This window comes from Lontra canadensis, unplaced genomic scaffold (genome assembly GCF_010015895.1).
Source record: "Lontra canadensis isolate GAN:19392208 unplaced genomic scaffold, GSC_riverotter_1.0 scaffold61, whole genome shotgun sequence".
Lineage (NCBI taxonomy): Eukaryota > Metazoa > Chordata > Mammalia > Carnivora > Mustelidae > Lontra > Lontra canadensis.
In genome coordinates, this window is record NW_022631055.1 from 1543639 (window position 1) to 1566534 (window position 22896).

At 33.7% G+C, this 22896-nt stretch overlaps 2 protein-coding genes across 5 annotated transcripts in view; one reads left to right on the forward strand and one right to left on the reverse strand.

The window, feature by feature from the left end:
• RTN4 (reticulon 4) overlaps positions 1–22896 on the forward strand; it is a 72886-nt gene that overhangs the window by 28038 nt on the left and 21952 nt on the right. Inside the window, exon 1 of one of the 4 annotated variants that reach the window (XM_032877770.1) lies at positions 10155–10390. The exons of the other annotated variants lie outside the window; for them this stretch is intronic. Within the exon in view, the coding sequence (XP_032733661.1) occupies positions 10357–10390 (34 nt within the window). The 5' untranslated portion in view covers positions 10155–10356. Of the gene's footprint in view, positions 1–10154; positions 10391–22896 lie in introns of those variants that run through there. 4 annotated transcript variants of the gene reach the window in all.
• On the reverse strand, positions 12266–12588 carry LOC116879501 (60S ribosomal protein L39). Its single transcript, XM_032877771.1, has one exon. The coding sequence runs from the start codon at positions 12539–12541 to the stop codon at positions 12386–12388; it is 156 nt and encodes a 51-aa protein (XP_032733662.1). The 5' UTR covers positions 12542–12588; the 3' UTR covers positions 12266–12385.

Sequence of the window (22896 nt, forward strand, 5' to 3'; positions counted from 1 at the left end):
CTCAGATGACTAAAAATTTTATACCATCCCTAATTGTAATATACTTAGGTGTGTTCTAAAAATTTTGGGGGTCCTATTACTGAATATATAGTTAAATATTAAAGTATTGATAAATACTAAATAACAAAATACTAATTTCCTCGGATGATTTATTATTCAATTCTCCTTGTTCTCTTAAAATGACATTTGTTGGCAGAATTCAGTTTTAATTTTGGGAAGAAAGACTGATTTGTAAGAAGGATGAGCAAGCTATTATCATGTAGGCTTTGATGCCTTACTAATAGTTTTGGATAAGATTTATTATGAAAAAAATGAATGCTAGTCTTCCTCTTCTCCCTTGATAAAGGCATTTTATCAAACTTAATAATAAAATGTAAATATTGATTTTTTTTCTTAGGTCATAATTAACATTTTTTTCTTTAACTATTTCATTGTTTAGAGGCAGGTTTTGATGATCTAGGCTCAGCATTTCATATATGTTCTTTCTTTACTTCGAAAAATTTGTAGCTAAAGATTTATGGTTTCCATTTTTATCTAAAATACATTGATTTTTTGGCACTTTAATTTTTTAATTTTCACTCATTTTAAAAATAAAACAGGTAGAAGGTAAAATATTCTAATAATTGTGTACATTTATACTACATGTGTACAGACCAAGATAGTGAAACTTCTGAAAAAGAATAGTTAACTAACAGGCAACACTACCACATGACAATTGAAATGCTTTCCTTAGATGATGGCATGGAAGTTTGGCATAGGAATGTCAGGTTAGGGATATAAGTATATAATGATTGGAAGTAGAAGTTCACCAAAACAAAGTTACAGAGAGGCTAGCTCTTCCTTGGGATATTAAGAAAGCCTCTGCAGAAGAGAAGATCTTATGGAAGTTACAGATAGCAAATGTGAGTGGACACATAGGCCTGTTCATTTATATGAAATATGATAAAAAGTTTTTGAGGTTCTGTTTTGGTATCTTTGGGGCAGATGTATGTATACGGATGTTATGGTCAGTATGTAGCAACCTACTTACTTGCATCTAAGGACATAGTGGATTTGCAGACTGGTCGTGGGTAACAAAGTGAAAAGAAACATTGAGGTTTTTGTTGGAACTAAACTGAAACACCAATCTATGCGAAACAAGGGTTTTATGATACATTAGATGCTAAATTTTCTGTGACTGGAATTAAGTAGAATTGAAATAAACAACAGTATCATTTAGAAGAATTTTTTTTCAAGGACAGTTGCTTTTTAAAAATTAACTTTTATTTGGAAGTAACATCAAACTTAATTGCAAAAATAAAAATGCAAAGAATGTCTTACTATCTTCATCTAAATTTAATATTTTCCCATTTGCTTTATCAGTTATGATCTCCTTCTATAATTAACTAGATATGGATACCTAAATACATCCTTATTTTTCCTGAACCATTTGACAGTAAGTTACATACATTGTTTTATCCTTAAATTCTTCAAAAAGGGTATTTTCTTATGTAACCTCAGTACAGCTATTAACTTCAAAAATTTCCATTGATAAAGTACTTTTTTTCTAATGTACCATCCATATTCTAATGTGACATTTAACCTAATAATGTGTCCTGTATAGTGTCCTCTACAAGATCCAATCTAGGGCCAAAATTTGCTTTTAGTTGTCATGTTGTTTTCTGTTTTATCTGTTACATTTCCAATATTTATCACTTACGACATTACGACATTAACAGTTTTGAAGAGCATAGGTCCTTCCCCTTCTCCCTTTTTAATAGAACATTCTAAATTTTGCATTTTCTGCTGTTTCTCAGTGATTAGATTGAGATTATGGATTCATGGCCAAATGAAGATGATGTAGTAGTATGCTTTACCTCTCTCATAGTATCATATCTGAAGATACCCATTATTCATAAGTCCCTTATTAATGATGTTAGTTTTCACCATCTGGTTAAGGTGGTTCCTCATTTCTGTACTATATAATTTCTTTCTTTTTTCTTTCCTTACAGCTTATATGCAGTCTGAGGGGTGCTGTTTCAAGACTATGCAAATATCCCCCTCCCCATCAAAATTCCTTCTTAGATTTAATGTCTGTTGATGATTCTTGCTTGATTCAGTCTTGAACATGAAGGCTGCAAAATAATAAATTTGGAGGGAGCATTGGAATTGAAAAATTATCAGTTGTCTATGGCATTCTGCTGTTAGCAAGAGTCCTCCTTTTCTATGATTTTAATTAGTTAGTTAATTACCAATACAGATATATGAATTGCTCTTTTCCCCCTAGTGGTTTATAATTCATTACTGTACTTAATTAGTTTGGTTGTAAATTGTCCCAGATTTGGAAGGGCCCTGTTAAGTTGGCTCAAGAATGTACAGCTATCCTTTTTTGGGGAGGGAGAGGGAAACACTTCTTTCTAGCATAACAAAACGTAGGCTCATCTTATGCCTACTCTGTCCTGGCCTGAAATCAATCATTTCTTGAAGGATCCCTGATTCTTTTTAGTTGGAAGTAGTGTTAGAGATCAAGAGCTGGGCCCCAGTACTCCTTGCCTTCTTGAGGTCTTCCCATTTTAGCCTTTCAGTGGACAGAGGTAAAAAAAGCTTACTTAAAACATAAAGTACATACAAATAAGCCTAAGCACATACACATACTTGTATTTGAAATTGTGAGTTCATACAAATACCTCCTTTTCTGATCCATTCCCAAAGGATTATTTCTTTCTTCCTTCATTTCATATTTGTTTGCTCCTTCTGTAATGAGAACCCTGCTGCTAACACTACTAATACATTTACTCATTTGCTTAATTCTCTGATATTTCTAAATGGTTTTAGAATGTTTTCTAATATGATTATAGAAGACACAGTAAAATATAGGATTATTTTGCAAATCTACCACCCCAACACTCCAAGATTGAATGTATATAGTCAAGTATAAGTTACTTCGATTAGTTTTTTTCTCTCTTCTTTCTTTTATTTTCCCCAAACTTAGTGTGGTTACAGTTAGAATATATATGAAATATAGTTAGATTAATTTGTCTCAATTTGCTCTCAGTTTTTGTTTTTTTTTTCTCTCTGTTTTGGAGGTTTTTGAGACTTTTGAAAGACTGAGAAAAACTGAGTTCTTATCATTTTACCTGGCTATGGGAGAACGCTATTTATGGGAAATCTAACCATGAAGCAGTTTCACATATTTAGTGTCCTTCATAATTTGAAGGAAGGAACCATTTTATGGATGACAATACTTAAATTTGGGGCTTAGTCTTGTTTCCCAAGGTTACTTAGTAAATTATATAGTAAGCACAATGTTTTTGAAGTGTGTTCCAGACATTGGGCTAACTTTCTTATTTATATTCTTATTAATTCCACAAGGAAGATCTTTTTCCCAATAGGTGAAGAACTGGGATTCCAACTTAGGTTTTGTCCCCTTCTCAGTTGTTTTCCATTTTTGGAATGCATGGTTAGGCCTAAATTTAGCAGGCAGCAAAGGTACTTTTCTTTTATTATATACCTGTTGTGTTGGGGCATTAACCAGTGTAAGACATTTTTTAAAAGTCAAGAACATTGTTTATCATGTACATTTTCTTGCATGGTTTTCCATAGTAGGGGTATCAAAATAACACTTCTGCTTGCATGTGGAGACTGAACACTCTCTTGTGAAGAGCTGCTATGTTGTTGGTAAGCTCCTGGTAAAGAAAGGTTCTAATAATGTCTCTTCCAAATCACTGAGATCTTCACTTAATGATAGTGATTGCTTAATATGTTTGTTGGTTGCTTGGTTTGCCAGTAATGCACAGAATATTTTCTGTTTGTAAATGAGTATAGATTGTGTTTTGCTGGAGTGTAAACCACCACCAACTTGATTGGTCATTCATTATACTTAAACTATGTGTATCGAAGAATAACCAAGTTGTATTCCCATTTTAATGAAAGACTAACTTAAGAGGGGTCCATTTATCTAGGTAAAGAATTGAAAATTATCCTTTGCAAATTTATATATGCTTATTATATGTGTTCATGAATAAGAGCTTTATTTAGATAGTGTTAATGATTTAAAACTTTTCTTACATTAATTTAAGAATGTACTATATATAGCCTTTGAAATTTCTCAGTAAAGCATTATAGATGTTAAGGTTTTGGTTAAAATGTATTTTTAGTGAGTGTATTTAGGACACTTTTTGATAATTATTGCTTGGACTTTAATTATGACACTGAGCAGTTAATCTGATAAAAGTAAGAAATTTAAGTAGCCTGAAAAATTAAAATGCTTAATCTAACAAATTGCGTAGAAATGCCTTTAACTGGAAATCTGTTAGTAAATTTATGATATAGCTAAATTAGAGACAGACTGTTGTTAACAAAAGAATTGATTATATTTAAATGTGACTTAATGTCAGATTAATGGGGATTTATTTAGTGCTTACTATGGGCACAGTACAGATTGAAAATAATTATGAATATGTGCCATAAAAGAGAACACTAAATATAGTGTGGTTGAAAGAACTTCATTTTGGGCATCTTATAGACCTGGGTTCTAATCCTGGCTTTATCAGTGATCACAGTGTATGACCTTGGGCAGTTGCTTTAATCTATTTGAGCTTCAGTGCTTTCAATAGTCAGAATTTGAAGGGTCTGCTATCAGTAAAATCAGACCAACAGACATGAAACAGTGTGCCGTAATACATGCTCATAGTACAAATTTGAGAAGTAGAAAAATCTATTGAGATGGAAAAAATTTGTAATCATACAGCTCAGACATAATTGTTAATACTTTAGAATATATTCTTCTAGTCTATGTTCTATGCATATGGATACATTATGATGGAGTGAAAAAATAAGTGTTTTGCCAAATTAGGATCATGGTCTATACATTGTTTATAGCTTTAAAAAAATTAGCAGTATCTTATATAATGCTGACATTTCCATGTCATTATTCTGCTGCATGATTTTTTAATGTTTGGTGTTCCTTGGTATTGCATATAATTTGATTAGTTTGCTATTGTTGGATTCTCAGATGGCTTCTGACTTTTAAATTTATAAATAATGCTGTTATTGTACTCTTTATATTTAAATATGTTTTATATATCTGAATTATTCTTTCCCATAAATTACTGGAAATAAACCCTAGGTAAATGAATATGAGCATTTTTAGGAGTTTTGACAAAAACTGGCTGCCAGAAAAGTTGTACTAACTTCCCCCCACTAAAGTAAGAAAACACCCATTTCTCTATCACCAACAATTGTTAATATTTATTCTTTTGCTTATTAGATAAATTTTCCACATTATACAAAATTCAAAGAGCACAATGACAGTAAGTCTTCTTCCTGTCTCAGCTAGTCACCTCATACTCCTTCAGAGTCCTGGAATGTGCTTATTTCTTAGGTATCCTTCTAGACATTCTGTTTTTGGCACTTAAAAAACAAAAACAGAAAACCTTTACCATTTTGTAGGATGAAGAGGTATCTTGCAGTTTTGGTTTTTGATTATTAGTGAAAATGAACATGTTCCACGTATTTATTCACTATTTTTATTTCTTTTGTGAATTGCCTGTTCATACCCTTTGCCCATTTTTAAATTTAGATGTTTCTCTGTTTTTGATTTTATGAGAGATCTTTACAAAGGATGAAAACTCCTGGTATGTTAGTTTTCCAAACAATTTTTATTTTACTCTACATTTTAGTGGACATTTTCAGTTTTCACATAGTAAAATATCCATGTATGTATTATTTTATTTTTATGCCTGATTCTTAGCTATTTAAAATTGATTTTGAATTCTGGTCAGAGATCACATGCTTTCTTGGTGGTGGAGTTGTTTTTCTCTTGCCATCATATTCTGATCTTTAGTTCCCTTGGTATCAGGCAGAAAGAGTCTGAAAATTGAGAAGACAGTTTTTGTTGGATTGCATGCCCAGATTTTAGACAATCAACTGGATGGGTGTTGGTGCCATCTAGTGTTGGATATAGTAAATAGGTCTACAGAACGCTTTATAATTGATTATATGGAATAAATTCAGATGACCAGAGAAATTTAGTGAGTTGTAGATATTTACTTTACATTAACAAATGACTTTAAAAATAACTTCATAAAAGGATTTTGACACATTGTACTGAATCAAACAAATGCTTGAGTCATGTTATTTTAAATATGGAATGACCTTAAAGATTCCCCCAAACCTGTGTAGTTTGGAGAAACCATACAAGTTTTAAAAGATACGTTCAAAGACTAGTGACTATTAATTTTTTTATTCTGAATTTTAAAAAATGCTTTGGGTCTTTTGGAATATGTACATTTATTTTAGATTATAATACATGAAGCTAGCATTTATTTAGTTCTTACTGAATAGTATATCACTTTTAATTTCTCTGTGGATTTTAGTATGTTTTTAGCAACTTATATGAAATTGTTTTTAGACTTTAAAATACTCATTTTTTTGCCATTTGAACTTGTGTTGTCATTCATTTTCTAGTCTAAAGTCTTTCTCCATGTCTTCAGATTCACTTTAGTAGTTAATGTTGAAGTGCTATAATTTAGTCCATAGAGGGCATTATATTACAGCTTATGGTATTAAATAGCATTGTTTAATGAGACATATGTTTAGTTTATATTTTTGTATAGCTTAGGATAATTACATTTTGAAATAAGTTTAAAACTCCTCTGTAATTGTAATTCTTTTTTTTTTTTTAAGATTTTATTTATTTATTTGACAGATCACAAGTAGGCAGAGAGACAGGCAGAGAGAGAGGGGGAAGCAGGCTCCCCGCTGAGCAGAGAGCCCGATGTGGGGCTCTATCCCAGGACCCTGGGATCATGACCTGAGCCGAAGGCAGAGGCTTTAACCTGCTGAGCCACCCAGGCACCCCTAATTCTTTATTTAAAAAAAAAATGAATCTGGTTTTCTGTTTCCAGAGAGTAGATATACTTATTTTAGCAATCAAGAATTGTATACTGGCAATCTTAGAGAGTATCACTTTAAATCCAAATGACCACATCTTTTTCATTTATTTCCCTTGTTTTCTAAACATTGTAAAAAAACAAACAAAAACTTGAATTTTTCTGGGGTTCAGAAGTAGAGGAAGGAAAGAAATGGGAAAGGAGGAATGTCTTGGGAAGGCTGGCTGGAGCGCTTACAGCTTACATATTGCTTCCTGTTCCAAAGTACAGTCTTCAGTCTGAAATTCTGCCACTTAGAGAGAGAGAGAGAGACACACACACACACACACACACACACACACACACAAAGACACACACACACACACATTCTCTTTTTCTATCTTCATGAGAAGGTTATAGAGAAAGGAATTTTTTTTTTCTTTAGTAGGAATTGATTTAATCATATCATTTTCCTACTAAGGTTAAGTGCACTAAGAAAATGAGAGTTTTGATGTGAGATATGAGGGGAAAAGAAATCTAGAGCATGTTGGTAATTTTAGAGCAGGGTACCCTTTGGAAAGGAGTTAGAGTCGTGCTTGGGGAGGTTTTCATTTGTTTTTGTCATGCTTGTCCACCAGGGATGTGGATATTGAGGAGTGAGAAGTCGCCAAACATGAACTTTGGAAAATTTTAAAGTACTCTGTAAGGTTAATTTTGCATTTTAAAAAAGAGGATGTCTTCTATCACCTTCCCCCTGCCAATCTTGTGTGGTCTCCTCCTTTGGATCTTTTACTTTTAAGGTAAAAATAGGTTCCTGTCCCAAATAATCAAAGTGCTGTTTACACAAGTTGGGATGTATGTTCTATTTGAAAATTGTCCTTGAAAGAATTAATTTTTTAAAAACAAAATATTAAATATTTGACGGAAAACAAAATAAATGAAAGTAAGTTTTTAACAGATTTATGTCCTTTGTCTGTTATGTTGGGTTTTAATGTGGAGTAGGACCTACAAACTAATGTATAAATTTTTCTGAGCTGGAGTATAATGGAACTGTGTAGCAAAGCACGGTAGTGTGTGTGTGGGTGTGTGTGTGTGTGTGTGCGCGCGCGCGCATGCACTTGCATGCTTCCGCATGCTTATACTTGTTTAGAAAGTTATTGGGTTATTCTCTAGAATTGAATGGCTTCATATATGCACTTTCTTAGATGTGTTTTATGTACCTTATCTCCTACTAGTTTGATTGTTATTTGTAGCATAATAATAGTGTTAAATAACTAGGACTTATATAGGGCCTACTTTTTGTCAGGGACTATCCTAAGGCCGTTTGCTTAGCATAATAATAGTGTTAAATAACTAGGACTTATATAGGGCCTACTTTTTGTCAGGGACTATCCTAAGGCCGTTTGCTTATAATAATTCATTTGATCCTCACTAAAAGCATAGTTCTATGGCTTTATGTTTTTAACAGTTTTGTATCATCAGGCTTTTAAATTTTAGTCCTTTTTTTGCTTAGCTAACCAAACTTAACCCTTCTAAAACTTTTTAAGAAAAAAATGGACAAAATGTCAGTTGATTTGTAGGAGTTAGTTGTTCTTGCCAGTTTAATAGTTTCAATTGCCAAGACCCTAAAAATTAAAGAATTAGGTATCAGTATGTAAGATCAAACTTCAGGGCTCCTGTTTTAACTTTTAAATCTGCCAGGGGAGGTTTTAAGTATATTCAGTGTTTAGATGAATGGTTATTATTATCTTGCTCTCTGAGACTGTTTTTAAATGTTTTCAATCAAATCAAGTACCAACAGATGTGAATAGTATAAATGGTAAATACCTTTGTCTCAAGAAATCTTTTTCTCTCTCCTATTTGTGCAGTAAACTCTGACTTGAAAACTGTTTGGGCACTGTTTTTGAGTGCTTTATTCTAATGCTAAAGTATTTATATGTCTTTACAGTTTCAAGGGATTTGTTGTTAGAGATAGTATTTTGGAAATATTTCAGACTTAATTGAATAGTTTGAGATTTCAAAGTATTGTATGGAGAAGTCAGACATTTTCAGCTGTGGTATGACTTTGTGACAGGGTTCTCAAAAATAGCACATTATATACATGGGTCCAGTGAATAAAATTTTAAATTAGATACTAATTTTTGAGCTTAGAATAATAGACTCTCTTTAAAAATTGCTTTGCTTTATCCATGTATGGAGTTAGAAAGGCAGACAGAAAGAACTGAGTCATTGACCTGACCACTTCTGATTCTAAGGATTTTGCAGAATTTTACAGTAAGTTCCAGAAAATATTATACCAACTTCATTGTAGCTATATCATCCTCAGAAGTATGTACGTCTGTACATAGGCCATATATCTTATAGTACTTCATCCTGTCACACACTTTAGAACATTTAGCGGATCTCTCATTAAATATTGCCTCTATAGCTTGGTTAAATGCTAGCGACAGTTAAACTAATTGTGGAACATTAGTAAAGACATAATATTCTGCACTGGAATGAATGCCAGTTTTAGAAAGTTGAGCAAAAATTTTGGAAGTTCTGCACATAGATTTGTTTTTGTATTTATCAGTAAAATTTTGGTTTAGTCTTATGTCATTTTCCCAAGGCAAATGATATAATTCGCACATGAATATTTCTCTTCAAGCTAAGAATCTATTAATAGTACTTACAGTAATATTTAATAGATTATTGAAAGATTGAGTTGTAGCAGGTGATGATTAGGAATATATATTTTTAAGTCTCTGATTTCCATTATTGTAAAAGAAGATATAGCGTTGCATTAGAAAGATTAGACTGCTGAGATTGAATAAAACCGTTTTTTTCTTTTGAAGTAGCATATATTCAGTAAATGTTAATAATTTGATTTCGTGATTCTCCACTCATAGCCTCATGAGGGTGCAAATGCTGAATGTTTTAAGCCTTAGGAAACTCAGAGGAGAAAGTACGAAGAGATTCAGCATTTCCCAGGCTTGAAATTTAAGCTATTACCCCTCTTTGGATTGGTCCATTTTTACCTTATTAGGTAACTATTGATTTTAGGGTTTTAAATGAAATTGAAAACCAGTGGCATCATTCACCCACTGTGAAAAGAAAATGATTTCATATAGCTGTAAATGCATTTCAGATATATTCAGTGGTTAACTCTAACAAAAGAACAGCTCTCTTTTCTTCCCTTTCTTTTTGGTAGCCTGCCCCTCTCCCTGGAAAAGTAGCTCCCTTTGGTATGAGCAACAAGCAAAAGACTAGAACAATAAACACATAGGAGGAAGGCGGTCGTGCCTGAGTATTAGTAGCCTAGTTACAGATTGCACTGCGTCAGACTGTTCCACACCCAGAAGACGTCAGGTGACTTCAGTTCTGCTGCAGTTGTGCAGCGGAGACTGCAGACTTCGGTGGAGGAAACGGGTATTTCATGTCTCACAGGGTAGATTTGTGCAGTTACAGCTTTTCTGTTGGTATGCATAATTGATAATTGCATCTGGAGGGCAGATCGTGACAAGAGATGGACTGTCAGAAGAAAAATTGGAAGGATAAGGGTATATGTACTTTTTAATCTTCTATTCAGGTTTTTTTATGTGACCAGTAATATATTTCTGTGAATAAGCTTTGCAATTTTAGATGTATTTTGGATTGAAAATGGAGCCTATGAAAGCTTTAAAAGTTAAACATTATAAGAGCTATTTCATATGTTTTTATATGTGGTTGTATATGAGAAAATATCATGCTGTTCTCTCACTGGCATTTGATTTAGGCTTTGCAATCCTGTGGTTGATTAGGTTCTATTCTTTAATCCTATTCTTTAATCTTGCACATTGTAAACAGTATCATTTAAATGCATTTCATTTTTTGGTCACTTTAGTGCGATAAATTCACATAGCTGTCTTTCTATTACATAATGACATATTTTCCGTGACTGTTTTTCTTTAAAGCTGATTTGGTGTAGTTGAAATTCTATCCAAGATTTTTTAAGTAGCAGGATACTGCGTTTGCAGTTAAGCTTGTTTCTTCTTTGGAAATCTGATTGAACCTTTAAAGTCATTACCACACATTTTAAGTAGATTATATTTGTGTATATCTTGAAATCATTAAGATGTATACACAGCAGTTTTAAATGCATGTCTATATTTAAGTCTCTAACCTTTGTCCTTGTAATAACCAATCAGTGATCTTAATCCCCTTTCCTCCCCCTTGAAAGCCCAGCAGATCCTTTCAAGTCTCAGTGGGTCATTGTGTAAGAATGTAAGCCCATAAGTGCTAAAATGTTGACTGTAATGAATATTTAAAAAAAAATTTTATGTAGATGGGTAAATGTGCCATTTTTAAAAAAAAGAGAAGGTGATAAGCTATATATCTGACCACTTGTAATAAATTGTCTTAAAATTATTAGAGCTATTTTAAGTAGTCCAAGTAGACATTATACACCAACAGTTTTTTGTTTTTTTTTTTCTGGCCACATTTAAGTTTTACAGTTTTTTAAAAATGTTATTTCCTTCTATAGCAGAATTGTTTGCAGAATTGGTAATAATGTTTCTAAAAGCAGTATGTGGAGCTAATTACAGTAACATTCATAACATCCTTTAAAAAATCTATTCAATAAGGAAATGTGGGGGAAAGGCGAGTTTGAGATTGAGTTCACATTGAGACAAAGATTTTTATAGTTGCAATTTAAAGACTAGAAAACAATATAGCTTTGGATTTTTACCTTTATGATTTCTTTGTATGTGAATTTAATGAGGAGAAGGATTTTTATTTCTTCATCCTTCTGACCTAATGAAAGGTGAGTTGAAACACTAGTTTTTGATAATTAAAATTTGGAGTAATGATACCAATACAGTAAAACAAGCTTTAAAAATAGGCAAAAAGTTACATCAGGGTCTACTCTGCAGATGCTGAGGTTCTGTATTAATAATTTAAATTTTAGGCCATTTAATAATACTTTAAGTTATTTATTTGCTGAAATTTAGGGATATTTTGAGACAGGAGAAATTAAGATCTATTATAGCCTGTATTGTGCCAGAAATTTATTTTGATTATTTAGACACTAAATATAAAATCACATTTACTGTTGGATATCTCTGGGGAGCTTCACATTATATGTTAAATGGAATGGCCTAATATTTTAGTACTTATCTTTGGCTTTTTTGCTTGGTACCTATTTGTCTGATTTATTGGTGAAGTTCTATTTTAGTATTTATCAGCAGCTAATTTTAATGTAGATTATAGATTACGACATAAATGGAAATCACTGAAGAGGTGAAATTGCTGTGGAATAAGTTTTTCCTCATTTTATGAGGAAATGAGGTTTTTTAGTTTTTTTTTTTTTTTTTTAGCTCAAAGGTCTCACATTTATTACCAAAGCAACCAACTGATGCAGAGCTATAGTAACAGAAAAATCTTTCACTGATTAAGTGGTATCTATCGGCCTGGCAGAAAGGTGTTTACAGGGTGATGGAATAGAACACATGATCTTCAAGTAGCTTAATTAAATACGTGGTGCCCATTAGGTGTGACATCGTGTGATGTGGGATGCCTTAGAGACCCAGCTTGGTTCTCCTCCAGTGCCTCCTCTTGGAGTTGTACCTGATTTTATTACCAGTTTTCATCCGAATCCACTGGGGAATGGGACGATTCTGCTTTTGTTTCTTGGCCAGGAATCGCTTGATCCTGAAAGTCTTGTGAGAAGACATGATCAATTAACAGCAAGCCGCACACAGCAGGATGGCGGCGAAAAAGAGAAAGCGGTTTTTTAGTTTTATGAGAAGTATGGATAGAGAAGAGAAACAAATCTAGGCTCTGGGTATACTTAAAAAAAAAAACCAAAAAACCAAAAATACTTAGGCCCCTATTTTTTTTCCCCTACTGGTTCCTCCTTGCCTTAGGTGCCATGGTTGAAACACCATAAGTCATCTAATGATGGTGAAGTATAATAGTGTAACAGAAGTGAGAGCTACTCTGATTTCAATGTTTTGAAAAGTTTATTTTTTCTTGTTTTGTTTTGTTGCTGCTTAACTAGCATTTAAGACATTTTATCTTTCAGGCTAAAACCAGTATTAATTTGTATTCTCTTACTTTTTTTTTTTAGCTTTGATTTTCCATTCTTAGCAGCATAATTACAACAGATGAGACCCACATGGTACTTGATTATTGGGGTTATATGGAAAGCATTGTTTAAGATTTTGAAGAACTTAGAATAGGAAGGAATGGGAAAGTTTAGAGGTTTGGGTGGGTGGGAGCATGATATAACCTCTGAACAAGGAATAATCGAGACAGTGAGTAGAGGGTTTTGGATAGAGCAGAGTATTTATAAGATAATAGTTGAAAGATAAGGTTGATCTGGTTAAAGAATATAGAAGATTTGCAAGATGTAGGTCAGGTTTCCTCATTCTTCCCTGAAAATGAGAATCACCTAGTGCTTCTTAAATATACAGATTCCTGTGATCAGACTCAGACGACCTGAATCAGAATTTAGAGCAGAAGGGCCTGGAAATCTGTGTATTAAACATCTTGGTGTCATTCACGTTATTACCAGGCAAATTTAGGAGATCCTGATTTAGGTTTTTAAGTTTCTGGTTTGGTAACTTAATTTTGGCCAGAGTGAGAAATTTACCCTTTTTGGTCTTAATTTCAGTTTGCTCGTTTGCATGATTTCTAGGCTTCCAGTTTTGAGGTTCCCTGGTTTTAGGAGAAGATAGTGTGGGCTAGATTGCAGAGGACATTCATTGGCTTTTGAATTTTACTAGGAAGGAAGTAAAGAGCTTTAGGAAATTTTAAAGTCAGGAGTGATAAAATGATAGCAGGTTTGAAAGACTGGTTTGGGTTGTTGTATAAGATAAATTTGAGGAGAACTTAGAGGCAGAAGTTACGATGACTGTATTTGTGCCCAGATTTAAAACAAATAATGACAGAACTTGGCCTGAAATCGGAATGAAAAGGAAGTGACAGATTTGAGAAACTCAAGTAAGTAATACTTGACATTTGGCATAGATTTGTGGGACTAGGGTGAGGGAGGGACTCAAAGGACAACATGCAGTTTCAGTCAGAGTGGAACCCTGGCACTGCTAGTGCTTTTTAGTATCAGTAGAAATAGGCAGAAACGAAGCCAAGTTCAGCTTTAGAAGCTTCAGGTTTGGAGTGACCATAGAACTTCTGCAAAGCTCCGAGAAATGACAAATTTAATGATAAAGAATTGGGAATTGAATAATTAGATACTACAGAGAAGCTGTTTAATATGAAGATTGAGAAATGCTTTTGGACCCTGTGGGAATTTTAGAAACCTCTGCAACACTGTCCTTTATTTGTGTTTTTTGAATTTGGCAGTTAATGTGCTGTAGGCGACCTTTGAGAGAAGTTATTCTGTAGGATGGTGACCGAAGTGTTTCTAGCATAAAAATTCAGTTTGACTGTTAAGACAAAGTGCCTTTGGCCCATTTCTGGAGCATACTTCTTTGCAGGGGTTCTTGTAGGACCCCCGGTCTTTACTTCCGATAAACCACTTGCAGTTTCTTTGGAGGCTTCAGGTTACTGAATATGTTTACAGTTGTACATGCAGACTGACAATCCAGGTAGAGAGGAGTAGGGGTCTTGCTGTGTGAAATAAATGCCTCACCTCTTGAGAAAGCCACAAAATGCCTTCAGAGGGAACTTTGGCATTAATTTTGAGACCTATTTGAAAGAAGTTATAAACTTAGCTGAAACACGACCTTTAGGCATTCATTGAATACTTCTAGATCTTGGCTTAGCTGTATGACACTATATATACATAAATATTTATACATTTGTTGTAGAAGATTTAGGTGTCTTGAAGATTAAAACTTTTGCTTCACTTTGAGTGGTTTTTGTTTTGGTGTGTTTAGTGGTGTGTGTATGTTGGGGGTTCATATGGTATGTTATGTTCTGTAATCTTTCATCAAGTGGAGAAATGCTTTTAATTTAAAATATATTCTACATTGTTTTAATGGCTATAGTATTCTAAGTATGTACTATTAATCCCATCTAGTGAAATATTCAAGTTACTTCTAATGTTTTTGCAAGTATAAACAGTGCTAAAATGAATATAATTGAATATAAATCTTTGTTTTTATCCGTGATTATTACCACATTGCTGGGTTATAGTATTTAGGCTTTTGGTTCATGGTGCAAAATTGCCCTCCAGAAAGATGATACAGATTATTATTGCTTTTTAATAATAATTTAAAAAATTATATTGTACAAAATATTGTAAAAATGTATGAAAGTGTCTGTCCTAAAACTTTGGCCAAGATTAAATATTATGTGCTCATTTCTGATGGTTTTAACTCTAAAATAGTTATTTTGTCAGTTTTAAGTAACTAAATCACTTGAGGAAAACCAGGCTTATATTAAAAAAGGGTCAATTTGCAAATGTTTTCCTTTATATGTGGTTTAAAGTCTTGTACAGTTGTGTAGTGGGAGCAGTGGTGGAAATACCTTCTCTGTTTTATTTATTTATCCAAGTCTGGGTATTCCTTGTTCCTCACCAGGCCTCTTCACTGGTTTTTCCACTAAATCATCTGTGTCACAGCCAAGTTAATCTTCCTGAACTCTGGCTGTTATCATAGCACTTAAGAGGTTTTTCTTTACTTTCAAATTAACTTCAGACTGTCTATCCTGGACTTTCAAAAGGCATTCCCTGGCTTAGTCCCCACCTTTTATAATCTCATCTCTCCTTACCCTGTCTTCTGCCACATTGAAGCACTTGTTCCTTCAGTGTTTTTTGCATTTGCTTGTGGATTTTTCTATCTAGAATGCCCCTTCTTCCCATTTTATTCTGCCCAACTCTTACTTATCAAAGGTCCAGTCTTCTGTTAAGGTCTTTTACTAATCCTCTGAGGTGGAGGTACTCCATTGTTCTGTAAACTGTGCAGTCAGCGAGGAGACACAGTGATGAAGCCACCCCTCTTTCTGCCTTTGTGGAATTTAGAGGCTAGGAAAAGAGTGAGGATACCTATGTGTATCTATATAGATGTCTGTAAAGATAGATAGATACGTATCTTGATATACATGTGATCTAGCCAGCAAATTCCATGAAGTCAGAAATAGTGGTGGCTTCACCATTGGATCTCCTTGTTTGTTCTTGCATACCTCAGTGAAGGGAGAGGCTGAGAACTGTGATGTTCAGCCAGGTCTACTAAATCGACCCATGTTTTGATTTTATATAGTCTGTATCATCTTACTGGAAATGGTGTATATATCTTTTTGTATGGTCTTTTTGTATGCAGTAAAATACTCAGTAGTCTTTCACGCTAGCAGTGAAAGAAAGTAGGTGTGGGTTAGTCGTTGAGTATTGTCAAAATGTTAAGCCTAGTGGGGACTTTGTAGGCCACTTTGTAGGTTCCCTTTTTTATTTACTCAGTTGGTCTCATCTCTTTCTAGAATTTAGGCTCAACACTGTTACTAAATGTAATTTAGCCTGCTCTTCTGTTTGCATCTTCAGAGCAGTATTCTGAGACCAAATTTTGTTTTTCTGCTTCATCGTGGATGATGCTAATGTTTGTTACTCGTGTGTGTTTATGTGTGTGTTTATGTTGTAAAATGTACAGACCTATGTTTCTTAAATCTTCAGTGCTTTCACATTTAGTCCAATCACCACTTAGGCATTTATTGAAGGTATTGATAGACACTAAAATACTGTTGTCTCTCCTCAACTACTCTGTCACCACTATCAGATTTATTCTATATAGCATTTACTTAAGGACCTCAAAGCAACTTAAAGATTAAAAATTACCAAATATTACTTATAGCTCTGCAAGTCCATTATTAAGAGTTGGTTGTTGAGATGGATTTAGGAATTTCTACTCTGACTGCAGACTTGTTAAAATTATGATTTTCCTAAGAATAAGAGGAGTTACAGCTATTTTTTTGTTGGATGCACCTCTCTGTATATTTTTTCCACTGAAATAATCTAAAATAATTTAAAATATGTTATTCTGGTCTATTTTAGTGTTCTGATGTTCTCATTTAATTGTCTGTACTACCAGCTATATATTCCAGTGAGCATTTATATTCATTGTAAATATGGTAGGTATCAATGCTTATAGAAGTACACAGATCTTACTCAACTTATGATGGGGTTGCATCCTAATAAATGAATCACAAATGGAAAATATTGTAAGTTGAAAATACATTTAAAACACTTAACTGTCATAGTTTAGCCTACCCTACTTTAAACCTACTCAGAATATTTACATTAGCCTACAATTAGGCAAAATAATCTAACACAAAGCCTCTTTTTTTTTTTTTTAAAGATTTTATTTATTTATTTAACAGATAGAGAATGAGAGAGCACAAGCAGGGGGAGTCACAGAGGGAGAGGGAAAAGCAGGCTCCCTGCTTAGCAGGGAGCCTGATGTGGGACTCAATCCCAGGACCCTGGAATCATGACCTCAGTTAAAGGCAGGCATTTAACAGACTGAGCCACCCAGGTGCCCCCAAAGCATCTTATAATAAAGTGTTGACTGTTTCATGTAATTTATTGAATACTATACTGAAAGTGAAAACCGGAATGGTTGTAAAAGTTGTTTACCCTCATGATCGTGTGGCGCTACTGTGTGGGAGAAGATCGAAATTCAGAGTATGATATCACTGAATATGTACCGCTTCTGCATCATCCTAAAATCGAGCCATCTAAGTTAGAGGCTGTCTGTAGAAATAGAATTAGTTTGCCTATTATTGCACTAATAATTTGCTTTGAGCCCCCCTCCTCCCTTCCAGTCTGTTAAGCTTTTCAAGTTTCTAGAGTTATGGAACCAGTATGTTTTCCATTTAGTTTTTATTAGGAGAAAATAGGATTTGGGCAGTGATTTCCTATTTCTAAGGTTTGGTTTCTATTTCTTGTAATGTTGTAATGCTTGGATGCCAACAAGAAATACAATTTAAACCATAGTAAATTATGCATTGAACCAATGTCTGTTCTGATTTCATGTTTACATTTGTGTATATCTGGATCAGTTCTAGTAATTTAAAATAAATAACTGCATGCTTACCAAAATTTACCAGAACTAACAGCCCTTTTATAGGAAGATTCCTTATTTTGACGTCCTTTACAACTGAAGATTGTTCAGGTTTGCACAGGTAGAGAGAATCATTGGTTAGGAATATATATATATTTTAAATGTTTAAAGGTTTTATTTAGCTTTACCTTAGAGAAAATGGAATTAGCTATATAAATTTCTCTGTGGAAAGAAAGTTATCATGGTTTAGAGAAATTAGAAGTGGGAAGTTAGGTTTATTTTCTGCTGTATTTTTTGCCTTCTAATAAAGCTAGAAATAGAATGTGGGATTAAAGGAAGTATTGAAATCTACATGAACTATGAAATTGGTGAATTTAACTTAACAATTGAGGCCTGTATGAGTGCTGACACACTCCTTTAAATACAAAATGTGGTATGATGGAGAAAATGAGACTTCTGTGGTTGGACCTGAATTTCAGTCTGTAACCCTACATTATTTATTTATTAATACTGCTAAGCCTCAGTATGCAAAGTACTCAGGACAGTTGCTTGCTTAGATTAGGGGTTTATAAATTATTATAGAAAAGGCAAATTACAATTTATGCTGATTTTACCTAAAATGCTTTTTCCTCAGGTGTTTGGTTGTAAGAATTGGCCAATGGGCTGTAGTTGTGTTGTTGGAAGTAAAGCAGGAAAGATTTAGTGATAAAAGAGACAAGGACCCAAAATTGTGCATGATCTTTCAGAAACTCAAGTTAACGGGAAGAGATGGCCAAGAGAGAAACCAGTATTTTTGCTAATTGTTTGGTTGAGATACTTTGTAGCAGTAGTAGGTATCCATCAACCTGATCGTTGCTCACTAAAACCAAATAAGCAGTGCTTTCAGAGAAAGTTGAATTCACATTTCAAGAAATCTGGGCTTAGTAAAACATTGCATTTAATATTTCATTGCCCTGTTTGACTTTGTCTCTTAATGATATTACCTTTATTTAGTGTGTTTAGTTCACTAAGCATTTCCATTGTGTGAAATCTCTTTTCAGTTTCAACTAACTACTTAGTTTGGTATCCATTTTCTAATTTTATACAGGGGGAAACTAGGTTAAGTGATATAGTCTGGGTTATACTGATTGAAGGAAGGATTGAAGGAAGAAATGGGACTCATGCACCTCTTAACTGTTTCTGCTGAGTTAAGTTCCCACTTTGCACACATCTTTTTCTGGAGCTCCCACTTGTCATTTATTAGTGTGGTGAGTGCTTCCTGGGTGGAGGTAAAAGCTTACTATGTAGGGCTAAATGATCAACTCTGAGTTCCAGTCACTTTCCCTGGCAGTTGAGAAGAATTTAAGGATTATGATTCCCAATAAATACATAATTACTTATTTAAAGACGATGGTTGTAAAAAATAATATGTTATTATCATTCCAATATATCCTTGTTTATTAATTTCCCATTTAACTGCCTGCCTTTATTAAAGAAAACTTAATATTTGCTTTTGCTTAGGAAGCAGTTATTCTCCTGTCAGTAGTTTTAGGACCCGCTAGTTCAACTTTTTTAACCCCCGAGACAAAAGATTTTGGAACTGAAACCTGACTTCAGGCTATTCAAGGAAGAGCTTCAGTAAGAATTTGATTTGAGGCAAAATGTAATTGGATGACTTTTGCATGTAAGGCATGCATGGAAGCACTATTTTTAGTTATGACAGATGACATTTTATGATTACCAAGTGTAGGCAACTCTTCTTACTCTATATTGGGCCAGAGGTTTTTATTTTGAAGAAAAGATTGTAGTGTACAGAGTTATTTTTAAATTAAATTTTAGTTTGGTAAGGATGCTACTGCTCTGAGCACTGCACAAAACACAAAATAAAAAATTTTCAGACTTTTATTTTGGAAATAAAAGTGGGTACCACTGCAGGGAGTAAATCATTTTTTTTCTAAACAACCAGAATTTATCTAAATGGGTTAGCAGTATTTTATTACAGTAGTCCATAAGCATTTCCCACAGTTATGGAAGGACAGGCACTGTTAAATTAACCTCAGATATTTAAAAGGATATTTCATGAATATATTGTAAAAGACTAAAGTTAAAGCTACAGTAGGTTACCTTGCATGAGTAACACTTTATTTTTCAGTATAGGAGACTTGAGGAACCATGAAACGTTAATAAGCTTTTCTTTTCTTTCTTTTTTTTTTTTTTTAAAGATTTTATTTATTTGACAGAGAGAGAGAGATCACAAGTAGGCAGAGAGAGAGGGGGAAGCAGGCTCCCCACTGAGCACAGAGCCCCATGCGGCACTCCATCCCAGGACCCTGAGATCATGACCTGAGCTGAAGGCAGAGGCTTAACCCACTGAGCCACCCAGGCGCCCCAAGCTTTTCTTATACAAGCCCTTTGTGTTAATTTTGTTATCTCAAGAATAAAGAGGCCATTAAACTCTTTATTCATAAACATAACTAATAATTACAAAAAAATCCTAAGTCAGCATGATAGTGACCCTGTATTTCTTATTTTAGGATGTCCTTTATTTTAATTTGAAAATAGTATAGTTTTGAATTTAAGTGTTTCTATTCCTAAGAATAATCTGGCCACTGTTCAGACAATGCAGCAAATATTAATGAAGCTGGTAAGGGGAGTATGAAGATGAAAGGCAGTCATCAGTTCTTCAGGGTGTAGTAAGAAGATATAAAAGCCTGTAAAATGATACTGTTTTATAAGTTATCTGAAAGCATTGCTGTTGTTACTGAATAAGTAGAGATATCTGAAAATAGTTTAGATAAAACTAAGTGAAATACAAACCAGAAAATTTTTTTGAATAAGAATTAGTACATGCCTCAAACTGGCATAAAGTATGCATTCATTCTAAGCAATCAGTAATATTTATTGAAAGTTTATCTGGGGATATGGTAGATAATAAGGCAACATGCCTCTTGTGGGGTTTACAACCTAGTAGAGAAACATGTTAAAACAAGAATTATTTTTACTTTTAATTTTTTTTAGGTGTATAATTCATTGATTTTTAGTATATTCATAAAATTATGCTGCCATCATCATTATCTAATTCCAGGACATTTTTATCCATCCCCCCCAGAACCCCATACCCATTAGCAATCACTCCTCATCTCTATTCCTCCCAGCCTGTGACAACCGCTAATCTATTTTCTGTCTCTTGCGGAGTCACTTATTCTTAGACATCACATATAGGGAGAATCATACAATGTGTGATCTTTTGTGTCTGGCTTCTTTCACTTAGCGTCATGTTTTCAAGGTTTATCCATGTCGTAGCATGTATTGGTGGTTCATTCCTTTTTATGCACCAGTAATATTTCATTGTATGGATAAACTATTTTGTTTATCCATTCATCAATTTTTGAATTGGGGTTGTTTCCTCTTTTTTGGTTGTTACGGATAATGCAGCTATGAACACAAGTTTTTGTATGAACACAGGTTTTCTAGTCTTCTGGCTAGAAATTCCTAAGAGTAGAATTGCTGTGTTGTGTGGTAAATCTGTGTTAACTTTCTGAGGAATTGCCATACTGTTTTTCACAGTGGCTGAATTTTGTATTTCCATCAGCAATGTAAGAGGGTCCTAATCTTTCTACTTCCTGCCGACACTTGTTGTTGTCCATCTTTTTAATATTAGCCATTCTAGTGGGTCTGAAGTGTTATCTGATTATGGTTTTGGTTTACATTTCTCTAATAACTAATGATGATGAGTATCTTTTCATTGCTTATTGATCATTTGTAAACATTCTTTGAAGAAATGTCTATTCAAATCCTTTGCCCATTTTTAATTACCTTATTTGTGTTTTATTGTTGTTAAGTGTTTTTTATATACTGTGAATACAAGTCCCTTATCAGGTGTTTGATTTGTGAATATTTTCTCCCATTCCGTGGGCTGTCTTAATTTTTTTTTTAAAAGATTTTATTTATTTATTTGACAGAGAGATCACAAGTAGGCAGAGAGGAAGGCAGAGAGAGAGGGGGAAGCAGGCTCCCTGCTGAGCAGAGAGCCTGATGCGAGGCTGGATCCCAGGACCCTGAGATCATGACCTGAGCTGAAGGCAGAGGCTCAACCCACTGAGCCACCCAGGCGCCCATGTCTTCTTAATTTTTTGATAGTGTTTTTTGAAGCACAAAATTTTTCATTTTTGATGAGATCTAATCTTTTTCTCTTACTGGATGTGCTTGTGGTGTCATATCAAAGAAACTACTGCCTGATCTAAAGTCATAAAGATGTGCACCTGTTTTTTTCTTCTAAGGGTTTTATAGTTCAAGCTTTTCAGGTCTGTGATTCATTTTGAGTTAGTTTTTGTGTATGGTGGAAGATAGGAGTCCAACAACTTTTTTTTTTTTTTTTTTAGTTTATATAGCCCCTTGTTCCAGCACCATTTGTGAAATATTTCTCCCACTGAATTGTCTTGACACCCTTGTTGAAATCAGCTGACTGTGAATGTGTTTATTTCTGTACTATTAATTTTATTTCATTGATCCATTGATCTGTTGTCCATCGTTGTGCAACTACCACACTGACTTGATTACTGTAGCTTTGTCGGTTTTGGAAAAAGGAAGTGTGAATTCTCCATGTTTGTGATTTTTCAAGATTGTTTCGGCTATTCTGGATACTTTGTGTTTTTCCGTACAAAGGCTACAATTGGCTTGTCAATTTCTGTTAACAGCAGGTAGGCTTTTGATAGCAATCGTACTGTACCTAGACCAGTTTGAGGAGTATTACCATCTTAATAATAATGCCTTCTAATCCATAAACATGAGATGTCTTTTCCATTTATTTAAGTCTTCTTTAATTTCTTTCAACAATATTTTGTGGCTTTTAGCTTCTAAGTCTTGGGGGTTTTTTCACTTTAAGTATTCTTTTTGATGTTATTGTAAGTGAAATTATTTTTTTAATTCATTTTCAGATTACTCATTGCTTTTATAGAAATACAGTTAATTTTTATATATTAATTTAATCTTCTGTCCTGCATCCTTTCTGGACTTATTTATTCTAGTAACTGTTTTGTGGATTCCTTGGAATTTTATATATACAAGATCATGTCATCTGCAAATAGAGGTAGTTT

Bases quoted from the DNA above. Each gene is read 5' to 3' on its own strand.
- LOC116879501 (XM_032877771.1), bottom strand. From the start codon at position 12,541: ATGTCTTCTCACAAGACTTTCAGGATCAAGCGATTCCTGGCCAAGAAA.